At 49.7% G+C, this 24,866-nt stretch overlaps 1 protein-coding gene across 1 annotated transcript in view; it reads right to left on the bottom strand.

Moving 5' to 3' along the window:
- Nucleotides 1-2,105: 2,105 nt before the first annotated feature.
- The window catches only part of IGFBP2 (insulin like growth factor binding protein 2), a 31,177-nt gene continuing 8,416 nt past the window's right edge, over nt 2,106-24,866 (bottom strand). The window contains exons 2-4 of the mRNA XM_031008771.3: nt 5,750-5,979; nt 4,541-4,681; nt 2,106-2,602 (exon numbers count right to left, since the gene is read on the bottom strand). Of these exons, the coding sequence (XP_030864631.1) occupies nt 2,438-2,602; nt 4,541-4,681; nt 5,750-5,979 (536 nt within the window). The 3' untranslated portion in view covers nt 2,106-2,437. The remainder of the gene's footprint in view (nt 2,603-4,540; nt 4,682-5,749; nt 5,980-24,866) is intronic.

The raw sequence follows: 24,866 nt of genomic DNA, 5'->3' as shown, positions 1-24,866 counted from the left end.
AGAGGGTTGGGTACAAGAGCACTAAGGGTAATGGAGGGGAAATGGGCAAGGAGGTTGTGGCATCCTCAGAAGCCCTCTGCAAAAGTTCAAAGAATGGACAAGGTGGCAGCCCTGGGGCGTGAGGTCTGGCAAACAGCTGACCCAATAATGGCCCCATAGTAACCCCTCCCATTTTATACAGTCCTAGTTTTCAAAGCACCTTCACATCTAGTCTCACACTGATACCACCCTGCTATTTGAGGCTGATAACATCCCCAATAGACAGATGAGGAAAACAGGCTCAGAGAAGGTGGAGAGCATAGCCCCAGGCAATGGAAAACGAAGTGGTGGGAAAGGATCCAAGCCCAGGTGTCCTGACTCCGGCCTTTTTCTTGCCTTATCCCTCCCTGGTTCACAATCACCATGGAACCTAAGAAAGGAAAAAGACCCTGCCTGGGCTCCATGGCAAACCAGTTACATCAGAATGTCTGAAGCTGAGGTACTGGCATCAGTTTTTGTTTTAAGTGCTGCCGTCGAGTCAAATGTTCACCGAGGTTGAGAAACACCAGGCTTCCCAGGAGGGCAGGCACGGGCTGCTCCACCCAGGGATAGCAGCTCCACCTAGGGACAGCAGCCCCGGGGCTGACTGCTCTTTGCAGCAACTCAGAGGGCAGGGGGAAGGGCCAGCTGCAGCACGCATGCGCCGAATGAAAGACAATCAGACCCCATGCAGGGACCGCTGAGCTTCAGGCCCCAGGTCTATCCAGTGCCCAGAGCCCTCTAGGCCCTCTCCAAGCGTCCCACCTGCTTCCATCCACGGGGCCAGTATAACTCAGGGGTGGGTGGCTGCCACACGCTGGAGTTAGGGGTCCCCAGACCCAGGGCAGGAGAGTTTGGGCACTTCTAGGGACCTTTTCCTCATCTGTAAAGTGTAACTAACAATAGTGCCTGTTTCACGGATGCACAAGGATCTGCTGAATGAATACTTTTGGGGCTGTGGCCAAGTGCTGGCCTTGGCCCGGTGCAGCCTAGAACACACCCTCCTGGCATGGCTCCATCTATTCTTGGGGATCTGGTTTTCCTGCACTCCAAGAAAGCTCATCTTGTGCCATTTCCGAAAGCTGTCTTGCATTCCAGCTACACTTATGTCACACCTGGTAAAGGGCCCGCCATCCCTCTGCCTCCCCACACTCACCAGATGGAAGATCTTGAAGGTAGTGGATTGGGCCAGGCCCCTAGGGAGCCCCTCCTCTGTGGGAAGGGATCAGACTCCAGCCACAGGAGAGGGGAGTGACAGGAGAGGCCAGGCCCTGGGCCACGTACCGAGGAAGGTTAGGGGGGCAGGGACTGTGGGCCTCAAATGGTGAGCTTTCTCCCTCCATGGCCCATTGCAAAGGCAGGGGTGGGGGTGCATAAGCCCCCTGGAATTCACTGGAGTTGAGAGGCCAGAACAGAATGGCAGATGTAGGTGAGCTCTGATGTGGAACTCTGCTAAGAAAGGCCACATTCTGTGCCTCCTTCCACAGTCCCTCAGCCTGCACACCTTGACACACTCACAGCCCTTTGTTTCAACTGATATTTGCTGGTCTGGAGACCAAATCCCTTGGGCCCCTTAGAGAGCAGCATCTGAATTCTCAGTGGCGTCCTCCTTATGAATAAGCCAGTTAACCACAGCCCTACTCCCTTTCTTTGGGGGCTGAGTGGAAATGTCCCACCCTGGGCAGGAGGGAGCCTCCTTTATTTCAGGGGCCAGACAACCCCAATCCCAACGTTTCCTGATCCTTATCTCCCACTGCAGTGTTATCTGAATGTGGGAGGGAGGAAGCCAGACCCACGCTCCACATCTCCCCTGATCCCCACCCCGTGACTCATCCTGCCCCTGTACAGCACCAGGCAGGGGCCACATGGGGGCAGAAGCCTCACCTGGGAGTCCTGGGGCTGCCCTGGAGGGTTTCAGGAGGTTCCCATTCCTTCTTATTACCATTTCATGAATGGGAAACGGAAACGGCCTTTCCCATTTTCCTAGGAGCCAGGGGCAAAGCTGGATGCTGGCGGGTAGGCCAACCTAGGCCAGGCTCCGCATCTCTCCCTGGAAGACCCCAAAGACTCAGGCAAAAGACACACACTTTACTTTTCCTTCCTTTAATCTTATGCAAAAGGGACACAGGGGTTCAAAAATAAAAATTTCTCTTCCCCCTCCCCAAACCTGTACCCCAGCTCCCCGACCACAACCCCCTTCCTCCCCCGGGGAAAGCAAGAAGGAGCAGGTGTGGCATCTGCAGCTGGGAAGAGAGAGGCCGGGGAGGTGCCGAGCTCGGTGCTGGTCTCTTTCCAAATATAAATACGTGTGTCAGAACTGGAAAATCCTCCAGCACCCACCACCCAAGCACTCTCCGTTTTCTGCCGGTGTTTGGAGAGGGGCGGGGGGCGGGGGCGCCAGGCACCGGCTGGCTGCGGTCTACTGCATCCGCTGGGTGTGCACCCCGCGAGCCTCCTGCTGCTCATTGTAGAAGAGATGACACTCGGGGTCCCCCCGGATGGTGGGGGCTCCCTGGATCAGCTTCCCGGTGTTGGGGTTCACACACCAGCACTCCCCACGCTGCCCATTCAGAGACATCTTGCACTGGGGAGAGAGGAGAAGAGCATGGAGGAGCCCGCAGCCAGCAACTTTCCTTCCGTCCCTCAACCCGGCATCCACTGAGCAGCCACCCCTTGCAGCTACCCACGCGCTGCCGGGTGGAGCTTCGCAACTTCAAATATGCGCCAGGAAACCTTGATAAAATGCAGATTCCCATGCAGTAGGTCCCTGGAGAGCTGGAAATTCTGCATCGCTAGCGAGCTCCAACGTGATGCTGATGCTGCCCGCCCAGGGACCCCTCTGATTAGCAAGGCCATTCAGGACACCCGAAGATGAAAAGACTCAGTCCCCAGCCTCAAGGAGGTCCCATCCAGTGGGGGGGACCCAGCATACTGAAGCTTAGTCATAGCGTCAGGTGTAAAACCTCATGTTGCAATCAAAATCAGTGTGTGCCAGGCACTGTGTGAGCAAAAGACACACTGCTAGTTCAGTTTCTAACAAATATAGTCATTTAATCCTCACAACCACTTTGTGAATTAGATGCCATTATTATCCCTGGTTTACAGATGATAAAACTGAAGCACAGATGGGCTAAGCAACTTGCCCAAGGTCACACAGCTGGTAAGAAACACAGCTGAGATGGAAGCCAGGCATTCCCACTCCAAGGTCTCTGTTTTATGCATAAGCTAACCACTCCTGCAAATCACTTTAGTTACCCAAAGGTGCAGCAGACAGCCTGTTTTCCACGAGAAGTGATCGAGACTTTTTCTTCTGAGCTCCAAATGGAGTTAGCCAGCTTACATTTAGAGGGCATGTACACAAGTAGCTTTTAATACTAAACTAATATTTAGAGGGTCGAGGTGCCTGGGTGAAGGGGGTGGAGAGGTGAGACCCCTAAGCCATCAGCAGAGCCCTGTTCCCATCTCCTGGCTTCACACATCCACACTTTAGGTCAGCCCAGACTGCCATTAGAACCACCAGGGTAGCTTTATAAAAATCCCAATGCCCACCCAGGTGTGGTGGCTCATGCCTGTAATCCCAGCACTTTGGGAGGTCGAGGTGGGTGGATCATCTGAGGTTAGGAGTTCAAGACCAGCCTGGCCAACATGGTAAACCCCATCTCTACTAAAAATACAAAAATTAGCCAGGCATGGTGGCAGGCACCTGTAATCCCAGCTACTCAGGAGGCTAAGGCAGGAGAATTGCTTGAACACGGCAGGCGGAGGTTGCAGTGAGCTGAGATCGCGCCACTGCACTCCAGCCTGGGAGACAAGAGCGAGACTCCGTCTCAAAAAAAAAAAAAAGTATGTTACAGGGAAAATATTGCATATGCACACTGACTGTTAAAATGTATACGAACAGAAGGTGGAAAGAGGAGGGAGAAGGGCTCCTGAGTGGTTTACTTAAACTTCATTTTCTCCAATGTATTTACAATGGTGTTCTAGATGGCTTTTCAGAATCTTTCCAACGGCATTTCTCCATCCCTGACTCTTCATTCCCTGAGATACTTCGAAACCATGAAGACAACTCGGCCAGTGGCTGAAATCAATGATGGTGGGAGTGTGGCTCGCAGATTATGAGCCTCACCTGAGGCTTGTTAGAGCTGTAAACCTGACCTACCACATGGCAATTTGGGGGCGGGCCCAGGAAGAGCTCCAGGTGATGTCAATGTCCGATCAAAGCAAAGATGCTTGGTTTAAGCCACTTCCCTTCTCCAAGAGCCTCCTCCCAACCTGGACTCCAAGTGAGGCCGGTGGGCGGCTGGGCAAGTGGAGCCAGCAACTGACCCGTCGGAGGCAGGGAGAAGAGCTGCACCCTCCCCGGCCTGGCAGCTGGCATCCCAATCCCCATGGTGACAGGAGTCTGAGTCTCTCACTCAGCTCAGACCTCAGAGGATCATAGGCGGGTGGGGCAGAAACATGGCACATCTGGGGCCCAGGGCTGAGGAGGAGCTGCTCTGGCCCAGGCTGGCACTATGCTCACCTGTTTGAGGTTGTACAGGCCATGCTTGTCACAGTTGGGGATGTGCAGGGAGTAGAGGTGCTCCAGAGGGCCCCGCTCATCCGGAAGGCGCATGGTGGAGATCCGCTCCAGGACCTGGTCCAGTTCCTGTTGGCAGGGAGTCTGCACGCACAGACAGCAGGGGACGCCCGGAGTGAGGACAGCAGGCCCATGAAGCACGCGCCAGACGCAAGCTCAGGGAGAAGCTGCTGCACAGGGAGGGGACTTTCCCATGGTCACACAGCCAGCAGGGGGCACAGGGACTTCTGACAGCCTGCCCGGGGATCTCCCTGCCATGCTGGATGCCCAACCCCAGCCTCTAAAGAAAACTGTATGGATGGGAATGTTCACTCCTCTCCTTGTTCTGTGACCGTGGCTTTCATGTGTCAGAATGGACTCTGCCTCCAAATATCCATCCAAGTGGCCGTCTCGAGTCTCTATGCCCCCACCCCATGCCCAAGCTCCACTTCTTCCCATAAAACCAACCAGGGCCAAGATGGCAGAGCTGGGCAGGAAAGAGGGGAGGGGTAGCTCAGTGAGAGAAGCATATGGCAACAAGAGTGACTGAGTTTCAGGCCAGGCGCAGTGGCTGGCGCCTATAATCCCAGCACTTTGGGAGGCTGAGGTGGGAGGATTGCTTGAGTCCAGGAGTTTGAGACCAGCCTGGACAACATAGTGAGACCCCCATTTCCACCAAAAAATACAAAATTGGCCAGGTGTGGTGGTGCATGCCTATAGTCCCAGCTGTTGGGGAGGCTGAGGAAGGAGGATCACTTGAGCCCAGGAGTTGGAGGCAGCAGTGAGGTGTGATGGCACCATTACACTCCAGCCTGGGCAACAGAGTGAGACCCCATCTCAGGGGGAGAAAAAAAAAAAGAGTAAGCAAGTTTCAGGGACTCTGTCTTCATCTCTGGCATTCATTTTCTGTGTCTATGTTCCAAAACCATACAGAAATGTGAAGGTTTTCGAAGGAAAGAACATCAAGAAACCACATGTCCAGTCTATTTCACAGCCAGAGATACTGACTGCCCCAAAGGTCACTAACTATGTTCCACAACTATGTTTGTGGAAAGAAAAGTGCTTTGCCTACAGGTCACACCAGATGAGGGTCTTATTAGGATGCCCTCCTCCAGCTGAGACCCCACTTTCCTTGTCCTCCCACCCCTTCCACCAGACCTGACCCTCACTGACCCTGGCAGGGGGTGGTCGCAGCTTCTTGGGCTCCTCCAGGCCGAGGTGATGTTTGCCACCCTTGCCCATCTGCCGGTGCTGCTCAGTGACCTTCTCCCGGAACACGGCCAGCTCCTTCATACCCGACTTGAGGGGCTTCCGGCCAGCACTGCCTCCCCCGCCCAACATGTTCATGGTGCTGTCCACGTGGTTCTCCACCAGGCCTCCTTCTGAGTGGTCATCGCCATTGTCTGCCAAGAGAGGAAGGGAAGAAAAGCTCCAGGTCCGGTTTCCCAGAGAGACGTGCCCTCCGGGAGCCACCTGGACCGTAATGATGATGAGGGTGGAGATGACGCGCGGCTAATGAGTGCTGATGGCCTGTCAGGGCCCGTGCTGAGCAATTTATATGGATGATCAATTTCAGCTTCACCCTAACTCTTAGGTGGGTACTACTAGCACCCTCCCCAACTTTCAGAGATGGAGAATTTGAGGCTCACAGAGGTCAGTTACTTGACCAAGATCACAAATCTGAAAAGCGATGGATTCAGGATTTGAAATCAGGCTGTCTGGCTCTAGAAGAATGACAGGGACCCTCTTACAAGGCTGGGGCAGAACAGAGGCACACAGAGGGATGAATGCATTTGAAAGACCCTGACCATGGAATGGGTTTAAGTCCTTTCTGGGACCCCCCGAAATTCTCCCACTATAACCCCCAGTTTAAAGTTCTTCATTTGTGGTCTGGAAGAGCACCAATTAGTTGAGTTTTTTAAAACTCGTGCCACAGACATCACCGGGCTGCAGCATGTATGGCAAAGGAGTGAGAAGGTGGAAGGCCACGTCGCCACCCAGAACCTGGTCCCAGCATCCCCCTGCTGTCACTTTGTACCTGCCCACCTGGCCCTGCCTAAGGTCCCATAGTGCTGCTCCGAGGCAGCTACAGCTCTGCCACACTGACATTCCCTCGTTCCCCAGTCTGTCTGTGCAGCCCACCCCAACCCCATTATCCTGAGAGCCCCAAGAACAGGAACTATGACTCCTTCGACTTCATAGCTTCAGCTTACTGCAGGGCATGAAGCTTCGTGATGTCTGTCCAACAAGCGTCCATTAAGTCTCCTTATACTTTCTTCAACCTTTTGTATGCACAGCCTAGGTGAAGGAGGCCTTGAAAATAGCTCCAGCCTGCCACAGTCTCACTCTGGCTGAGGCACGTCCAGCCAAAGGAGGCAGAGAGGATCTGAATCGCACAGCAGAGCTGTAACCAGGAGACAAGCCCCAGCAAGCTCCAGAAGGGCAGGGCCTCACACCGCCCAGCCCCAGCCCCAACCCCTTGGAGACACAGCAAACAGTCCCAGACCATCCCACCCAGAGCTGCTCTCCTGCAGGTCCCAACAAGATCTGGGTGGGTGCAGAGGGGTGTTTTTCAACCAATCTTGCACATTTTATCTTCCCCATTAATGCACCTTCAAAAACTTACAGCCCTTAGAACACAAATGAATAATTCTTAGAGTAACTCTATACAAGAGTATTCACTCACTCACCAACTAAGGGAGGGGGCACCTCTTCCATGCCAGGGACAGCACCAGGTGCTGGCACTCCAGCAGCACCTGCTGTCAAGGCGTGCCCAGCATAGGCCCCAGCATACGGAACATTTGATGGGGGTCTGTCCCTGCCCTTCCCCTCCCTCCAAGCCTGAGAACTAGTCAGTCTTCACTTGCCATGCAGCAGCTTCCTTTAGAAGCCAGCACGCCGTCCCCAGGGTAGCAGCTCTGGTTAAAGGGGTGTAGCCGGGTTAAATCCCAGCTCTGCCATTTTCTATATCAGCTGCACGTGTTCTCCCCACACAGACCTCTCTGTGCCTCTACTTTCTTAACTGTAAGTTGCTGGATAATAACAGTTCTTTCTTCATAGAGCTGTTGAGAGTATGACGAAAGAAAAGCAGTTAAAAGATGACTTAGGCCGGGTGCGGTGGCTCATGCCTATAATCCCAGCACTTTGGGAGGCTGAGGCATGTGGATCACTTGAGGTCAGGAATTCAAGACCAGCCTGGCCAACATGGTGAAACCCCATCTCTGCTAAAAATACAAAAAAATTAGCCGGGTGTGGTGGCACACACCTGTAATGCCAGCTACTCAGAAGGGTGACACAGGACAATTGCTTGAACCCAGGAGGTGGAGGTTGCAGTGAGCTGAGATCGCACCATTGTACTCCAGCCTGGGCGACAGAGCAAGACACTGCCTCAAAAATAAATAAATAAATAAATAAATAAATAAATAAATAAAAGACGACCTGGAGCACAGAAATTCTATATCCATGTTGCTGCTGCTTATTACTCTGATGATGATGACAATGACGAATGCCCCAGTTATCTACTACTTCAGCAGCATGGAACCCAACCAAGAACAGGGAAACCAAGGAAAATAAGCTCTGAACATCCTAATAGCTGTTACCACAGCTGAGCATGTTCAAATGTTGGCACTTTCCACTCAAGATGAGGGGAGAATCATCTCGTGAGGAGCCTCGAGACAGTTCACAACAGTGCTGCTCCAGGAAGCCTGGCTTCTGGATGTCTGGTTTCCAGGGCCACCGCAGAAGAAAGTCAACAAAATTGAAGGGACAAAGAAGGAATGCATGTGGACAGTAACAAGAAGGATCAAATGGCAGAGAGGAAAGAGGACACTAAGAAAACAAAACATACAAACTCCGGGTACATTTTGTGTGTGGCAAACAATGAATGCCACACCCCTCAATGAACCCTGGGGATTTCCATGTCTTATAGCCCAAAACAAGAATTACGTTGATGACGATGATCTTGGGACATCAAAAAGAGGAGGGAATTAAAATTCTACCTATTCATCATTTTAAAAGACTTTTATCCAAAATTGTTGAACTTCAGAAAAAAAAATTGAAATGTTAAATGTATAAACCTGAAACCTGGAAAATTCTTTTGTTTAGAATGGTTATTCCCACAGGGGCTCTGGGGAGCCTGGGTTGTACCATAAATGAAGCCAGCACAGATTAAATTGTTCCAGCAGCCCGGCAGCCCAGCACCACCGGCAGGAAAAGGCCGATTTAGCGTGCGCCTCCAGGCTAGGTTGGAGTCCTGCTCCACCATGTCTAATCAGACCCAGGCACCAGCCCACGGCTTTCCTCATCCATCCTGCCCTGCCCTCTGTGCTCCTCCACATGGAGAGCAGCAGACACCCAGGGACCCAGAGAGGCAGGCTGAGTGAGTGCCCCTGCTCAGCTGCCTGCCAGGTTCCCAAGAACAGGGACGCTGAGTCACCCCACCGTGCGGCAGATTTCTTCAGCACCACCAGGTCCACACCCTCCTAGAAGAGCCCCCCTTCCCTCTTCAGATGGACCCCAGAGGTCAGAAACAAAAGGGTGAAAGAGAAAGGCCGGGAAAAGTCTGAGATCAGACAAACCTGGACAACAAACAGAAGAGATCAGGTTCAGTCAACTTTCCATCTCAACACTGACCTCTAATGCAGCACACAGATGCCGTGCAGCGCACGCACTCATCCCCAGCCTCCCTGCCTCCGCCCCGCTGCCCTTCCCAGACAGGCCTCTCTGTCCCCAGACCTGAGTGGGACCATCTCAAGCTCCCTGCCCCTGCCCTCTGCAGACACCAAAAACACAGGAGAGCAAAGTAGCTAGAAAGTCTCCCCACTCCCACCACCTGCATTGGAACATAGAGAAGAGCCCTTTGCCTCCATCCCAGCTACTCAGGATCAAAATGAGAAAGACAAAATGAAGTGGGAACCTCCAGTTCGCCCTCACCCGAACCCTTGGTACCTGAAATCACCCTTGGCATCACCCTGCTTACCGCACCCTACCCAGCTTTGTGCCCACAGAGGCAGGAAGGGTTTCTGGAGACCTCGACACCGCATTCTGCTCACAGGGTGTTAGAGAAGACAGGAGCTCTGGGAGTCTGCTGGTACTGCACCCTGCCACCATTTCTGGAACTCTCCAATCTGTGGACATGAAGTCTGTGATGCTCAGAGGCTCACCTGGCTCTGCCCTCTTGGGAAGTGGTTTGGGTGAAGGCAGACAGTCTCTATTATGGCTATAACAACACGTTGTCTGGTTGGAGACGGGAAAGGCAGCTCATGTGTAGCTCTATCCAGGAGCTTCTGGGAAGGATCCGCTCACCCGAACTCAATGCCTGGAACATCCAGTGTACTCCAGATGTTGGGCAGCATTCCTGGCCTCTACCCACCAGAAACCAGTAGCACCCTCCCCAGGTTGGAACAACAAAAAATGTGTCTTCATTCGTTGCCAAATGGCCCCGGAGAGGCAAAACTGCCCAGGGTGAGAATCACTCTTCTGGAGTCAGGCTTTTAGCCCAAGACCTGTAAGTTGATAGCCCATTGCTGAAATGGCTCCAGGCCCCATGTAAGGCAAATCTAGCTCCACTATATCCCGCATCCACAGCTAAGACCCCTCCGCTACCCTTCCATCTGCAGCCACAGTAGTCCACAGTTTCTTGGGGGCAGGGCACAGGATCTTCCCTGGGCTTCCTAGAGGACTTTCAGCCTGCAGCTCCCCCTCTTCACGAAGCCCTCTTGTACCACAGACAGTAGCCAAAGAACCATCCCTTGGCTGCGTCCCAGAGGTCAATCCAACATTAATCCTCAGAAGAAGGCCCTCTGCAATCTCTGGAAACACATTTGAAAAAGGAGAGAGGCACACACAGATAAATGTGCATTCGGGCCTGAAGGCGCCAGGCAGGGCCAACTTGTCCATTAGGCTCTGGAGGCACAGTGCCTAGGACATATTTTTATTTCTATTAACGTCAGAAAAAAAATAACTTTTAGGTTAAAAAGTCTTAATATATAATATTAATACATTTGCATTTATTAAACAAGTTATAAAATATGGTTTTTTGATTTTTTTTTGTTTTTTGAGACAGTCTCGCTCTGTCACCCAGGCTGGAGTACAGTGGCACGATCTTGGCTCACTGCAACCTCCGCCTCCTGGGTTTGAGCAATTCTCCTGCCTCAGCTTCTCGAGTAGCTGGAACTACAGGCATGCGTCACCACGCCTGGTTAATATTTGTATTTTTAGTACAGACAGGATTTCACCATGTTGGCCAGGCTGGTCTTGAACTCCTTGCCACAGGAGGCCCACCTCGGTCTCCCAAAGTGCTGGGATTATAGGCATGAGCCACCACGCCTGACCGTATTAGTCCATTTTCACACTGCTATAAAAAACTGCCTGAGACTGGGTAATTTATAAAGGAAAGAGCTTTAATTGACTCACAGTTTAGCATGGCTGGGGAGGCCTCAGGAAACTCACAATCGTGGTAGAAGCCAAAGGTCCGGGAAGCAAGGCACCTTCTTCACAAGGTGGCAGGAAGAAGTGCCAGGCGAAGCGGGGAAGAGCCCCTTATAAAACCATCAGATCTCACGAGAACTCACTCTCTATCACGAGAACAACATGGGGGACCCACCCCCATGATTCAGTTACCTCCACCTGATCTCTCCATCAACACCTGGGGATTATGGGGATTACAATTCAAGATGACATTTGGGTGGGGACACAAAGCCTAACTATATCACCTTGTCTCTGCTAAAAATAAAAAAATAGCCAGGCATGGTGATGCACACCTGTGGTCCCAGCTACCTGGGAGGCTGAGGTGGGAAATTACTTGAGCCCAGGGGTTAGAGGCTGCAGTGAGCCATGATCATGCCACTGCACTCCAGCCTGGGTGACAGAGTGAGCCCCTGTCTCAAAAACGAAAAATAATAATTTTTAAATTTTAAAAATATATGTTTTTATAGAAGGGCCCACAGAGGCAGTGTCCAGGGCCCACAGATGTCATATACAACCCTGGCTCCAGGTCCCAGGAGGCTGGGGTCAACTTGGCAGTGTTCCTCCAGGAGGACAAAGTTGATTTCCTGTCCTGAGATGTCCCAAACTCTCTGAGGTGAAGGTCAAGTTTGTCCACCCTCACAGAGGCCACCTGGATTCAAGGGTATGTTTCATTCCATTTCTTTATTGATCTCAGCAGTGCCAACGAACATGCCAATAAGATGAAGAAATCCACAGGCCTGGTTTGCTGATGCAAGGTCTTTTAAAGATGGTTTAACAAGACCATGCATCAGCATCTGTTTCTTTCTCAGGAACAGGCTTCTGGACTCAAATCCAGTGGCCAGATCTGAACTCCACATCTTGAAGTAGAAGCCCAGGGAAGGGAAATGAAACAGTTGACCAGGCAGAGATCAGAAAGCATTGTAGGCTGAGAAAAGCCTGCATTCCTTGTTACTGTTCCCAGCCAAAGAGATTCAAACCCCAAAATCTAACTGCCTGAGTTGGAATTCAAGCTTTTACTACTGAGCTGTGCAGCACCAGACAAGTTCCTTAAGCTCTCTGTGCTTCCATTGTTCATCTGTAAAAGGACAAACAGTATGCACCTCCTATGGGCAACTGGGAGGATCCAAAGAGATGCTGCCTGCATCTACAGAGAAGGCCTGGCACACAGTAGGCACACATGGGGTTAGCTCTTAGCCACTTCCATTTCCTGCCTACCAGGGAAGTACCCACATAGCGCCCCTCCTCCCCTCAGTCAGACAAGGGCATCATCACACGTTACCAAGTTCTTCCCATATATCCTCTTATAGGCTGCAGGAACAATCCACAGGAAAACATTCCAGATGTCGAACTCCAGCTAGAGATGGAATTTGCCCTCAGAACAAAAATACCAAGTTGTATTTTTTTTCTGCCTAAGAGAGTTAAGTTCAGAATAATATTTATTAAGCAACCACTTATGTATGCAACTCCACGGGCTATGGTGCAAAGGTCACTATAAGAAATGGTTCTTAGCAACCCCAAATGACATCAATGGAAAAGCTCATGGGCTTAGAAATGGTTGATGGAAACCTCCAAGGCCCCTGAAGAGACTTTCCCTATAGATTAGTAAGCATTAGCTCTTCTTCCCTACATAGCACCTAGGGAAATGGGTCAACACAGAAGCAAGGGATTTCACATATAAAGGTCAAGCTTTTCCAAAGAGAAGTCAGGGAGATGACAGACAACCCCAGAGCCATTAGTCGGGGGCTTGAAGGGCAGGGGAGAACTCCCACCCCTGCCTTGGGTAGACTGCCACACCTTTCTACCTAAGACCCCTAGAGGAGAGCTGGAGATGAGGAAGGCAGATAGGATGAAAAGAAATGGATCGTTGTCCCATTTTACAGATGGCAAACCTGAGCCCAGATGGACTACCATTTGAATTCACAGGAGCAAACACAACCTCTCTGCCATTCTTCACAATTATCATGGGGTCCCTACATTGTCTTTTGGCCCACCCTTACTAATTTAGCCAAGGAGAGCAGCTGGAAGCTGACAGCCCAAGAGAAAGAGCCTTTATTGTTCACTTCTATGCATTCATACCCCGGTTTTCAGACCTAATTTTGGCACAGCTCATTTTTCCAATGTAATCCTGTTTGTTGCATCAATGATCTTACTCAACAAATCAAACTCTTGTGTTTGATAGAAACGGACTCCCACAAAATCTCATTTTCTCCTAGCACAATGTTCTGACCTCAGTGCTCTATTTGGAAATTGGTGATTCCTGATCTAAGAGAGACCTTAAAAAGCTTTCTTAGGAAACTAAGCCCCAAGAATCTAAAAGCACCTCCCTGGTCCTTCCTCCTCAGAGTGTGTGGCCCCGGTCCTTATCCAGACCTGGTGAGGAAATAAGACTTTTTCCCTACCTAGAACAATCACATCTTCCTAACAGCTCATGTGTCTCTCTTCTTTCTTCTTTTCTTTATTCTGAAGAAAGACTTACCATTTTCCAGCCTTCTCCTCCTATCTCATGATTATCTTAAAATCTAAGAGCAGGGCTGGGAAAGAGGAGTACCACAGAGATGATCTAAGCCAACCCTGAACTTATCATTCCTCCAATGAACTCACCTCTTGCAACAGGTAATAGCATTCCAAGCCTTTCAAGAGTTAATTCTGAGTAATGGGCCAGGGGAATGAAGGCTGGCCGCAGCTTCCTGGTTCCACCCTAGCTGGGCAGAAAACTCACATGGCTCCCAAAACTCACATGCCTTTTGTTAATTTCTCCCAAAAGGCACTTAGCCTTGACATATGTTGGGCAACAGAATAAATACTAACCACCATCCTCCTCCCCCTGCTCTCTAGACGACTCCATTAATATCCATAGCAGTGGACAATTCATTAACAAACTGGAATGAGCAATGAACCCAGCAGTCAAGAACCCTGAATGCCAGCGCTGCCCCTTGAGATTCACTCACGAGTCAGAACCTTTAACCTCTCTGAGCTCTAATTTCTCAAGTCTGAAAAATGATATTAACAATTCCGCTAAGGGGCGGGGCGCGGTGGCTCACACCTGTAATCCCAGCATTTTGGGAGGCCGAGGCGAGCAGATCACCTGAGGTCAGGAGTTCGAGACCAGTCTGACCAACACGGAGTAACCCCATGTCTACTAAAAATACATAAAAATTAGCCAGGCGTGGTGGCGCATGCCTGTAATCTCAGCTACTCAGGAGGCTGAGGCAGGAGAATCGCTTGAACCCGGGAAGCGGAGGTTGCAGTGAGCCAAGATCGCGCCATTGCGCTCCAGCCTGGGCAACAAGAGCAAAGCTCAGTCTCAAAACAAAAAAAAAAAAAAAAAAAAAAAAAAATTCTGCTAAAATGATGGCTGCTGTTAAACAAGACATGGTATTTTTACCCCTGACAGCCCAAGAAACTCTCACTGTGGCCAAAACCAAGCTTTAGAAAAAAATGTGTGGTGGCCAGGCATGGTGGCTCATGCCTGTAACCCCAGCACTTTGGGAGGCTGAGGTGGGCGGGTCATTTGAGGCCAGGAGTTCAAGACCAGCCTGGCCAACATAGCAAAAACCTGTCTCTACCAAAAATACAAAAATTAGCTGGGCGTGGTGGCACATGCCTGAGGTCCCAGCTACTTGAGAGGCTGAAGCACAAGAATCGCTTGAACCCAGCAGGTGGAGTTCACTTCTTGCAGTGAGCCAAGATTACACCACTGCACTCCAGCCTGGGCGACAAAGCAAGACCTTGTCTCAAAGAAAAAGAAATGTGTGAACAATCAATTTCTTGAATGGGTAAATAAAAGTTATATCTGCCATGTGAGGGGAAGGCTAGGTAATGTCTGATTTGTAGAATGGCCAAATGCATGGAAAAAATGAGTCATGAGAGAGTTCTGCAATATGATCTATTGCATATTTCTTCTAAAGCTTGGTTTTGATTGTACAAATTTTATACATTGCTAAATATCAAAGCTCTCTGCCATTTAATAGAAGTCCTTAAGCAAGAATGAATTTGCCTAAATTACTTTAACTTTGTTTACAGAATTTAGCGGGAGGGCCAAAGGGAAGGAGGCCAGGCAGGAGCTCATAATCACCACGCATGCTCAGTTGAGACAGGGCTCATAAACACGCCAGCACATACAAGAAACAGCTTTTGTTGGAGAGAATTTGAAGCCAGTCCTCTTTGGATGGCTGATGGTGGTCACCAAACTCCATCTAGCATGTGGTCGCTATGTTCAATAGCACAGCCCACCAACAGGCTGGGATTAGTAATTCAGGCCATGCTGGTGGTAGGGAGGCAGGCAGAAGTTAGGAAAGAGGAAGGTAAAATGGGGGTTCTATTTGTTACTTTTTTAGCTAAAGTTTAACCTGAGGTCCTGAGACTTTGTGGGTGAGTGACACTGTTTATGTGTCTTCCCCTGACTTTTTTTTTCAAAAGGTCAGAGGGAGCAGTGGCCTCTCACACTGGAATTCTGAATAGTGTGCACAGATGTCTGTGGCGGTATAGGCTGGCACTCAGGACACATTCCAGCTTAGTTAATGACATCCCCCCAACTGGTCCATCTATCTCCTGAGGACACCCAGCTTCATTCATTGTAAACTCCCTTCCTATTCCTTCTCACCCCCTGAGCCCTTCCTTCCTGCAAGGGAGCCAGCCATGCAACACCTGACATCCTTCCATCCTTCAGCAACAGACCAGTCACTTCTGAGCATGGTTTTCCAACAGGTGGTCCCTCCTCTCCCAGTTTCCTTTGTGGCAGTAAATAACTGCAAACAGCCTTCTCAGATGTTTCAGATCCACAAGTCCCCTAGGTTATAAGATCACACGACTGCAAGAACTGGCCTTTCTCTTCTGAGAATCATCTCCCTCCACCTGCAGCTACCACAGGCCAATCACCCAGCTGAGTGCAGAAGAGCTCAGTGACCTCTGTTAAGTGGCAAGCCCAATAGGCACAGGCTACTGCCCTTCCACGGTGACAAAACACCTACAGGAGATGATGCACCACCAAGGGAGGGCAGAGAGCCCCCACCTGGCCGATGAATCCCCTCCACGTCAAACCACTCTGCAAACTCTTTTTGGATTTCCTTTGCAGCACCAGCTTTTGGGTTCGAAGCCTTGGCCAAGCAGTCCCAGTGTGGGAGGAAGGACTGAGGTTCGATCCTGACTTCACCACCACCCCTGGGATTCTGAGTGATGCTAAGCAGGGTGTTCAACTCGTGCAGGTGTCAGTGTACTCATCTGTAAATTCAGGGAATTAGACCCAGTCAGAAGTTCCCAAACATAGCTCTTCGTCAGAAATGATCTGATGAGCTTGCTAAAAATAAGAGCCCTGGACCCCAGCCCCAGAAAGTCAGAGGCAAGGACTAAGGAATCTGTATGTTGAATGATACCTCTCCTCTCAAGCTCTGGCGTTGCCAGGCCCCCATGCCTTTGTGATTCTCTCTGTTCTGTCTGTTTCCTGAAGAACTTCCTGGTGAGGAGAGAACAACGCCTCTTCTTTTCGAGAGAGGTGGTCTCGGGTACAAGCTTTGCAGAGACACAGCCTTGTAAGCTCCTCCACTCGTGGGTTTGTAAACAGACACATATGCTTGCTTGGATACATGCAGAGGGGCCTCTCCTGGCCAGGCATCATGGAGGTTTCTAGAGTATGCCCTCATGCTGCCATCTCATCTCGGGCTCCCCCCGAGTGAGCAGAAACAGCACAGCCTCTCCAGAGCCTCCCTGCCTGTGCACTCTCCAAAGGGCTCCTTTATAAACATCAGGGTCATTCCTGGAATTGCAAAGACCTGGGGAGGGTCAGGGCTGAAGCAGACAGTTTGAGAAAACAAAAACATGCTCAAATTCAGCCAAGGTCCTCTGGGGCCCCGTGAGCCAAGCTGTCCTTGAAGAGCCAGAGAAATTGATATCAAGATGGCAAACAGCACTATCAGCTTTCACTCCTTTCCACGGGTCCCAAACATTTCTCCTTGGGTTCAACTAAAGCCATCCAGGAACCTGGCAAGGTGACCTAGTTGCTGAGGCCCAAGTGAGTAGACTGTGCTTTGATTCAAACTTGAACCAGGGACTATGGGAATGGGAAGAATGTGCCTGACCCAGCAATTCTTCTCTCTACATGTGCACAGGGACACATGTACAAAAATGGTCATTACAGCATTATTTGTAGTTGTAAAAACAGTATTAGCAACCAGATCCAAAAGTGTTTCAACAGGTGAATGGATAAATAAAACCAGTAGGGTAATACAAAGGAACAATATATACCAGTTAAAAAGAATATCTCTGACCTATGGATGTCAACATTAGATCTCAGACACCTAATGTTAAGAGGGAAAATAAAACCTTTATGTGCATTTTCAATTTATTTTCACAAAACAATTTGGACAATATTGGTCATCTATCATATATATGCATATAGATGCAATATATGCAAACATAGGCATATTAGTCATCTATCACATATATGCAAGTCTGCTTAGCTAAGAAAGATAAACACTAAGTAAGTACTGCGTGCTAGTGGACAAAATATCAACCGCCCACGGTTCTGGGTGGTAGACTTGTGTTATTACATTGTTCTTTGTACTTTTCTGCATTTTTTAAATATTATTTTTAAAAAGTCACCTCTCAGGGCTGGGCGCGGTGGCTCATGCCTGTAATCCCAGCACTTTGGGAGGCCAAAGCAGGTGGATCACGAGGTCAGGAGTTCGAGACCAGCCTGGCCAATATGGTGAAACCCCGTCTCTAGTAAAAATACAAAAATTAGCCAGGCATGGTGGTGCATGCCTGTAATCCCAGCTACTCAGGAGGCTGAGGCAGAAGAATCGCTTGAACCCGGGAGGCGAAGGTTGCAGTGAGCCAAGATCGCGCCACTGACTCCAGCCTGGGTGACAGAGTGAGAGACTCTGTCTCAAAAACAAAAACAAAAAAGTCACCTCTCACACCAACCACCCCTCATCTTCCTCATCAAGCAGAGCTATCAGTAACCTCAAGTGTCCCTGAAGCCCTACTGGAAGAGGACCAAACGATAGTGACATGGCGGACTTCACCACCACTCTCACTGGCCAGGGCAATAATGTTACCAGGGTCACTTGTCCACCAGTCAGAACCTAGCCCTGGGCTCCTGGCCAGTTCTCTATGCCATGAAGAACTCGGAAATGAGTCAGAAAGAAGACCCAAAGGTAGTAGAAGAGGGTCACAGAATTAAGAAGGGGAAGATGAAGTAATCAAGAAGACTCAGGCCTGAGAACTGAAAGCCAAGGGACAAATCCATCCTGGTGCTGCCAGAGGGTGCTGAGTGGTGGAGGTGTCCAAGGGCCAGGAAAACCCAAGGGAAGGGAAGGAGCCGTTCTGTCTCCCCAAGGACCAGAGAGAAAACAGCCTTAAACTAAAACAGGAGAGATCCAAGTTAGAAGCCATCCAAGAATTTCATAAGAAAGAACAAAACAAATCTGATAAATTGCAGATGGGAAGAAATTGCACAGACTCCCTCTGGTATAACTTAGGAGAAACCTTTTGAGGAGGAAGAAGGATGAACAATATGGCCTCCAAGTGTCCAGAGGTCACTTGATTGCATTGATGAAAAGCACTGCCATAGCTGGGAGGATGGCTTGAGCCCGGGAGGTGGAGGTTGCAGTGAGCTGAAATCGTGCAACTGCATTCCAGCCTAGGTGACAGAGCCAGAGCTTGTCTCAAAAAAAACCAAATAAATAAGGGCCGGGCGCAGTGGCTCACGCCTGTAATCCCAGCACTTTGGGAGGCTGAGGCGGGCAGATCATGAGGTCGGCAAATCGAGACCATCCTGGCTAACATGGTGAAACCCCGTCTCTACTAAAAAATACAAAAAATTAGCCAGGTATGGTGGTAGGCGCCTGTAGTCCCAGCTACTCAGGAGGCTGAGGCAGGAGAATGGTGCAAACCCGGGAGGCAGAGCTTGCAGTAAGCCGAGATCACGCCACTGCACTCCAGCCTGGGCATAAAAGGGGGACTCTGTCTCAAAATAAATAAATTAAATAAATAAATAAATAAATAAATAAATAAATAAATAAAAATTTTAAAAAATTTTAAAAAAGAAAAGCACTGCTGGGTAAAGTCTTCTGGTAATTTGACCCAACTTTCTTCACAGCACTCTAGCCTGAGTCCGTTGCCAAAAAGCTGTAGGTCTGTGCATTTTCTTAGTCCTCCTAAGGATGGAAGCTTCCTGAAGACATAAACTTGGTCTTAGCTTCCATACAGCTTTCCATACTTAGTGAATGAAGGACAGGTGAGAAGACATTCTGTGTCCTCAATTTACATTTTTGGAAGGAAGACACTGTGCTTTTTTCTTCCAAGACTGAAGAAGTAGAAGCCTGTCCAACTTGATTCTCTTACTTTCATAACTTTATTTACCATGAAGGGACTTCATTATTTAACATCAAGCTCTTCCCAAGAGACTTGGTCAAGCTCTTTTAGTGACCAAGAGCTATCTGTTTATTTGCATAGGATGTATATACATCTCTACTGCCTTGGTTTCTTCTTTATTCACCTTTCTAAAATGCTTTTCTTGTCCCCCTCCAGCATGAAAAAGCATGCGTTGCAGGTGGTATGACAACTGCTTTTTCATATGATCTCCTAGCTGACACATAGCATGTGCTCAATTAATGTTTACACATTAGAAAAGGTGACCATCTGATATGGTTTGGCTGTGTCCCCACCCAAATCTCACCGTGAATTGTAGCTCCCACAATTCCTACATGTTGTAGGAGGGACCCAGTGGGAGGTAATTGAATCATCGGGGTAGGTCTTTCCCATGCTGTTCTTGTGATAGTGAACAAGTCTCATGAGATCTGATGGTTTTATAAAGGGGAGTTTCCCTGCACAAGCTCTCTTGTCTGCCACCATGTGAGACGTGCCTTCACCTTCCGCCATGATTATGAGGCCTCCCCAGCCACATGGAACTGTGAGTCTATTAAACCTCTTTCTTTTGTAAATTACCCAGTCTTGGGTATGTCTTTATCAGCAGCGTGAAAACAGACTAATACACTATCAAAGAGCATCTAGCATTTGCCCAAGAGTACCCTGTTACATTAACTCTTTTTCTCATTCTTCTGGCCTTTGCCTCATCTAGAGCCCATATCAGCAAGAGTGGTTAAGAGTCAAGAAAGGCAGTGAGCAAGTCAAGAAAGGCAGTGAGCAAGTGGAACCATGAGATGGGATGGGAAGGACACATGCCTGTCCTAAGACCCACATTCAAACAATTCAGTTTCGATGATGCAATCCCACAGCCCCACTCCCATAGTGTAACAAAGGCTGAATCCTACCAACCTTTCCCACCACCCTCCCCTTCCACTGTCCTCTTCTCCATCCCCATAACTCTGCTCTCAGATATTCCAGGCCTGACAAATTGAACCCACAGGATGCAAAAAGAAATTTAAAACCTGCAAAGATGTCCAGGATTGCCGGCCACTCTCAAACCAGCACAAGAAGTGTCTTGAATATAAATAAGTGTCTTTAAATAGGTCACCATGCTTTTCTGTCTTCAACTAAAGTTCACTAATTTTGTCTGATAGTATATCACATCAATTACCTTCCTTGGCTATGCTCTCAAGGTTTAAGAGGCAGTGAACCAAACCAGAGACAACCAGCAGAGCCTCAAGTGGGAGTCCTAACTTCTGGGGCATAAATGGGACATGGTTGGTCATTAAGCTGTTGGTAGAACCACAGGCACAATGGCATCGAGGCTCATGACTGCCCCCTGGAAAACTCTCAACCACTGACTCCTCTCTGGACTCACTGAAGGCTTTCCAAAGCAAAGTGGCAGCTGTCCAGGTAAGCCACACTCAAGGGAATAAGTCACACCTGCTAACAGGATTCTTGAAATGACCAATCAGAAAACGTCCAAAAGCAGGTGTCTGCCATTCTCCTGTTCTCCTGTATTGCAAGAATCAGAACCTGCACTACCTCATTTGATTATCTGAGTTTCTGTGCTACGTGGCTTGCATGTTTACCTTTATTATCAAGCAGGCACATGAGGTTGATAATTTCTTATCCCCCTCACACTTGATAAATGAGCTATAGAGCTGGAGGCCAACTGCACAAAGTCATGTAGCCAGTGGCCAAAACCAAGCCCAGGTTGTTAACCAACCAGATGGCACCTGGTCACTTGGCATCACCTAAGGAAAGACTCTCAAGCAAGACCTTTTAGCCCCAGGGCTTCATTTCTTCCCCTCCCCATCTCTATGGGATCCCCATCTTTCCCTAGAAGTAGGCTATCAGTCATGTCAGCAGCCCTACTCAACCGCAAAAGCCTCTTTGATCCAGTAAACCTGTCCTACCCCCACCCCCTTTATCCTGCCTGACACACCTCCCACCACTGTTGCTATAGCAACCGCTCAGCATTATCAGGAAGTCACGGGGCAGGGCACAGGGCACAAGGGAATTGCCATTTTCATTTTGTTCTTGGCCTCGGGCATTTTAGAAAACAAGTTCACCACCCAGAGGCAACTTGGCACCTCCATCCAGAAGTAAAGACAATAGACCTAAAAGAAACTTCCTAGAGAGTTGCATAAAGGAACATTTTTGAGAAGATATGCCTTAATTACTACTTCCCAGGGAAAAGGAGCTCTTCCAAGAAGCAGTATATAATTCACTGCTTTTCTGCATGTGTGAGTCTGGTGAAATGGAGAGCTGGAAGAAGAATCTAGAGACCCAGACTACAATCTGGTCTGTGCTTGCCTTGGCAGTTGAACCTGAATGTAGCCTTGATTTCTTCATTTGTTAAGTGGAGAGAATCTCGAGGCTAAAACAGAGCTGGGGCAGGAAGTGGGAGAGGGGAAGAATATAAAACAAACAAAAAAAACAAAATGAGCTTTCTGGTAGAAGCAGGCAATGTCTAGAACAAAGCCATTTTGTTTATCACTGTTATATCACTTATTCTTTGAGGTGGCACCCTTTGCTTAGTGCCAGTGACTGACTCTCTGCACCCCCAGAGTCCAACCTGAATCACTCCAGCTAAACACCCCCCTCTTCTCAACTTCTAATAGGATAGAACACACTGAGTAGGCACAACTTCCTCCCCACCTCCCACCTCCCAAGGCCTTCCGGGACTCAGTCCCCCTCTTCCTTTTGACTTCCTGGCTCAGAGAGCTCAGTTCCTTGAATGAACACAGGCTGCCACACCTTCACCGTCCTCCACTAATTAGAAACCTCCCCAGGCTTCACTAGAGGCCAACTCCACCAGGGCCCATGGGCGAATTCCACTGCCCAGCAGCTGGGGGTTTGCCAGCCCCTGCCCCCTTCTCCCCAATCTTCCCTCCTGCCCTGCCTCCCAACAGCCAGGAAGAGATGTGGGGCTGGCAGCCAGAAGGGCCCCAAAGACTGCCAAGTGTCCCTCCCCCCGCCCACAGAAAAAAGGAAAGGGAAAAATTCCTGACTACAGTTGCTCTGTATTTCTTTCTGGGAGGGCTGGCTTTTTGAGCAAAGTCTCCCTCTGAGTCTTGACTGACACCCAGGGGCTGAGCCAGCCCAGATCTTCCCTGGCTTTGTTCAGGAACAGGAGTGGCCAGAGAAGGGGGAGGGAAAAGTCAGGGGTTAGTAGCCAAGGAGGAGGCATAGGGGTTAGTAGCCAAGGAGAGGCATAGGGAGATGGTCCATTCTCCAGAAGGAAAAAAAATCGACATCCCACCCAGCCTGCTCTTTATGAGTGTGGAGGGTGGGAGCAGGTGAAATTACTCTGGAACTGAAAACCAACATATTTCTCTGGACCTACTATCCCATCTGTAAAAGGGGCTTTTCCTTTCCTGCCTCCACCATGAAAGCCCTCCAAGAGTCTACGCCAAGCTTGTCCAACCTGCAGCCCAGGAGAGCTTTGAATGTGGCCCAACAAAATTTCGTAAACTTTCTTAAAACACTATGAGATTTTTTGGCAATTTTTTTTTAGCTCATCAGCTATGGTTAGTGTTAGTGTATTTTATGTGTGACCCACAACAATTCTTCTTCCAAGTGGCCCAGGGAAGCCAAAAGATTGGACACCCCTGGTCTAACATGACCATCCACCCCGGATTCCCAATGGCAGTACTTTGCCTTGTCCCCAGTCCTGATTTCACCATAAGTGTATTCTGACCCTCAGAGACTCAAGCATCCGCCTTCTCTGCTTTCCTGGGGCCTTGCCTCATTAGATGCTGGAAAAGAAAGTCTTCGGCATCACTGTGCACAGACAGGCTGCCATTCAGAGGGCTTTTTGGTACCACAGATGGAATCAGACATTAGGTAGAGCCCCAGTACTCAGAAGACACTCCCCCAACCCAGCGTTTCTATGGAGAATCCATCAGCCCCTTGCAAAATGAGATGCTGCTCCCCAACTCAGGAGTAAACTCTGGAGACAATGTAACAAGAAAATATCACTTTTTTGGAAACAGCTTCCAATTTATTTGCCAGGATCAAGTTCAGTGCATTCTGGCATCCCAGGTTCAGAGACGTGAAAGGTCCATTTTCCTGGTGCAGGAAATGGGTGGCATCGGGTGCCCTCACTGGCTTTGATGACTGCACAATTGCACACCCTTGAGCATGCCATATGTGCTAAATGTGCTAGGACCACTTGGATTAGTTAATACTTAACTCTATTATTCTGAAGTCTGGATCCTTGCAGACTTCCCCTGGAGGGCCATCTATACAGAGAGGACCTTCCCCCACCCGGAGATGTAGCCTCAGGGATTCTCCAGAGCTCTGGACACTGACAGCCAGAAGGCTAGGTCTTCCAGGTTGGCTGGCCAGGCAAAGGAGGAACTCAACCCTGTGTTACCTGCTTATGAGCAGCAAGGCCAGCATGAGAACCCAGATGTCCAAGCTCTGGGGCCACCTCTGTTCCCCATAGTCCCTCCAACCCCCATTCTAGACACTGCAGAGAGAAGCTCCCATACCAAAAACAGTCAGTCCTAGACGTCAGCACATCGGATCCAAAGAGCACTGCCCAACTAATCCATTAAAAATGCAAGCCTAGGCCGGGCGTGGTGGCTCATGCCTGTAATCCCAGCACTTTGGGAGGCCGAGGCGGGCGGATCACAAGGTCAGGAGATCGAGACCATCCTGGCTAACACGGTGAAACCCCATCTCTACTAAAAATACAAAAAATTAGCCGAGCATGGCGGCGTGCGCCTGTAGTCCCAGCTGCTGGGGAGGGTGAGGCAGGAGAATGGCATGAACCCAGGAGGCGGGCTTGCAGTGAGCCGAGATCGCGCCACTGCACTCCAGCCTGGGTGACAGAGCAAGACTCCATCCCAAAAAAAAAAAAAAATGCAAGCCTAGCCAGGCAGGATGGCTCACACCTGTAATCCCAGCACTTTGGGAGGCCAAGGTGGGCGGATCATGAGGTCAAGAGATCGAGACCATCCTGGCTAACACTGTGAAACCCCATCTCTACTAAAAATGCAAAAAATTAGCTGGGCGTAGTGGCGAGTGCCTATAGTCCAGCTACTCAGGAGGCTGAGGCAGGAGAATGGCATGAACCCAGGACGTGGAGCTTGCAGTGAGCCGAGATTGTGCCACTGAACTCCAGCCTGGGCGACACAGCGAGACTCCGTCTCACGAAAAAAAAAAAAATGTAAGCCTGGTCGGGCACCATGGCTCACGCCTGTAATCATCAGCACTTTGGGAGGCTGAGGTGGGCGGATCATGAGGTCAGGAGATCGAGACCATCCTGGCTAACACTGTGAAACCCCGTCTCTACTAAAAAACACAAAAAATTCGCCAGGCGTGGTGGCGGGTGCCTGTAGTCCCAGCTACTCAGGAGGCTGAGGCAGGAGAATGGCGTGAACCCAGGAGGCGGAGCTTGCAGTGAGCTGAGATCGCGCCACTGCACTCCAGCCTGGGCGAC

The sequence above is a fragment of the Gorilla gorilla genome, chromosome 11 (assembly GCF_029281585.2).
Source record: "Gorilla gorilla gorilla isolate KB3781 chromosome 11, NHGRI_mGorGor1-v2.1_pri, whole genome shotgun sequence".
In the NCBI taxonomy this organism is placed as follows: Eukaryota; Metazoa; Chordata; class Mammalia; order Primates; family Hominidae; genus Gorilla; species Gorilla gorilla.
The sequence above is the reverse complement of the archived record's forward strand: the minus strand, read 5'-3'. Positions and strand labels throughout refer to the sequence as shown.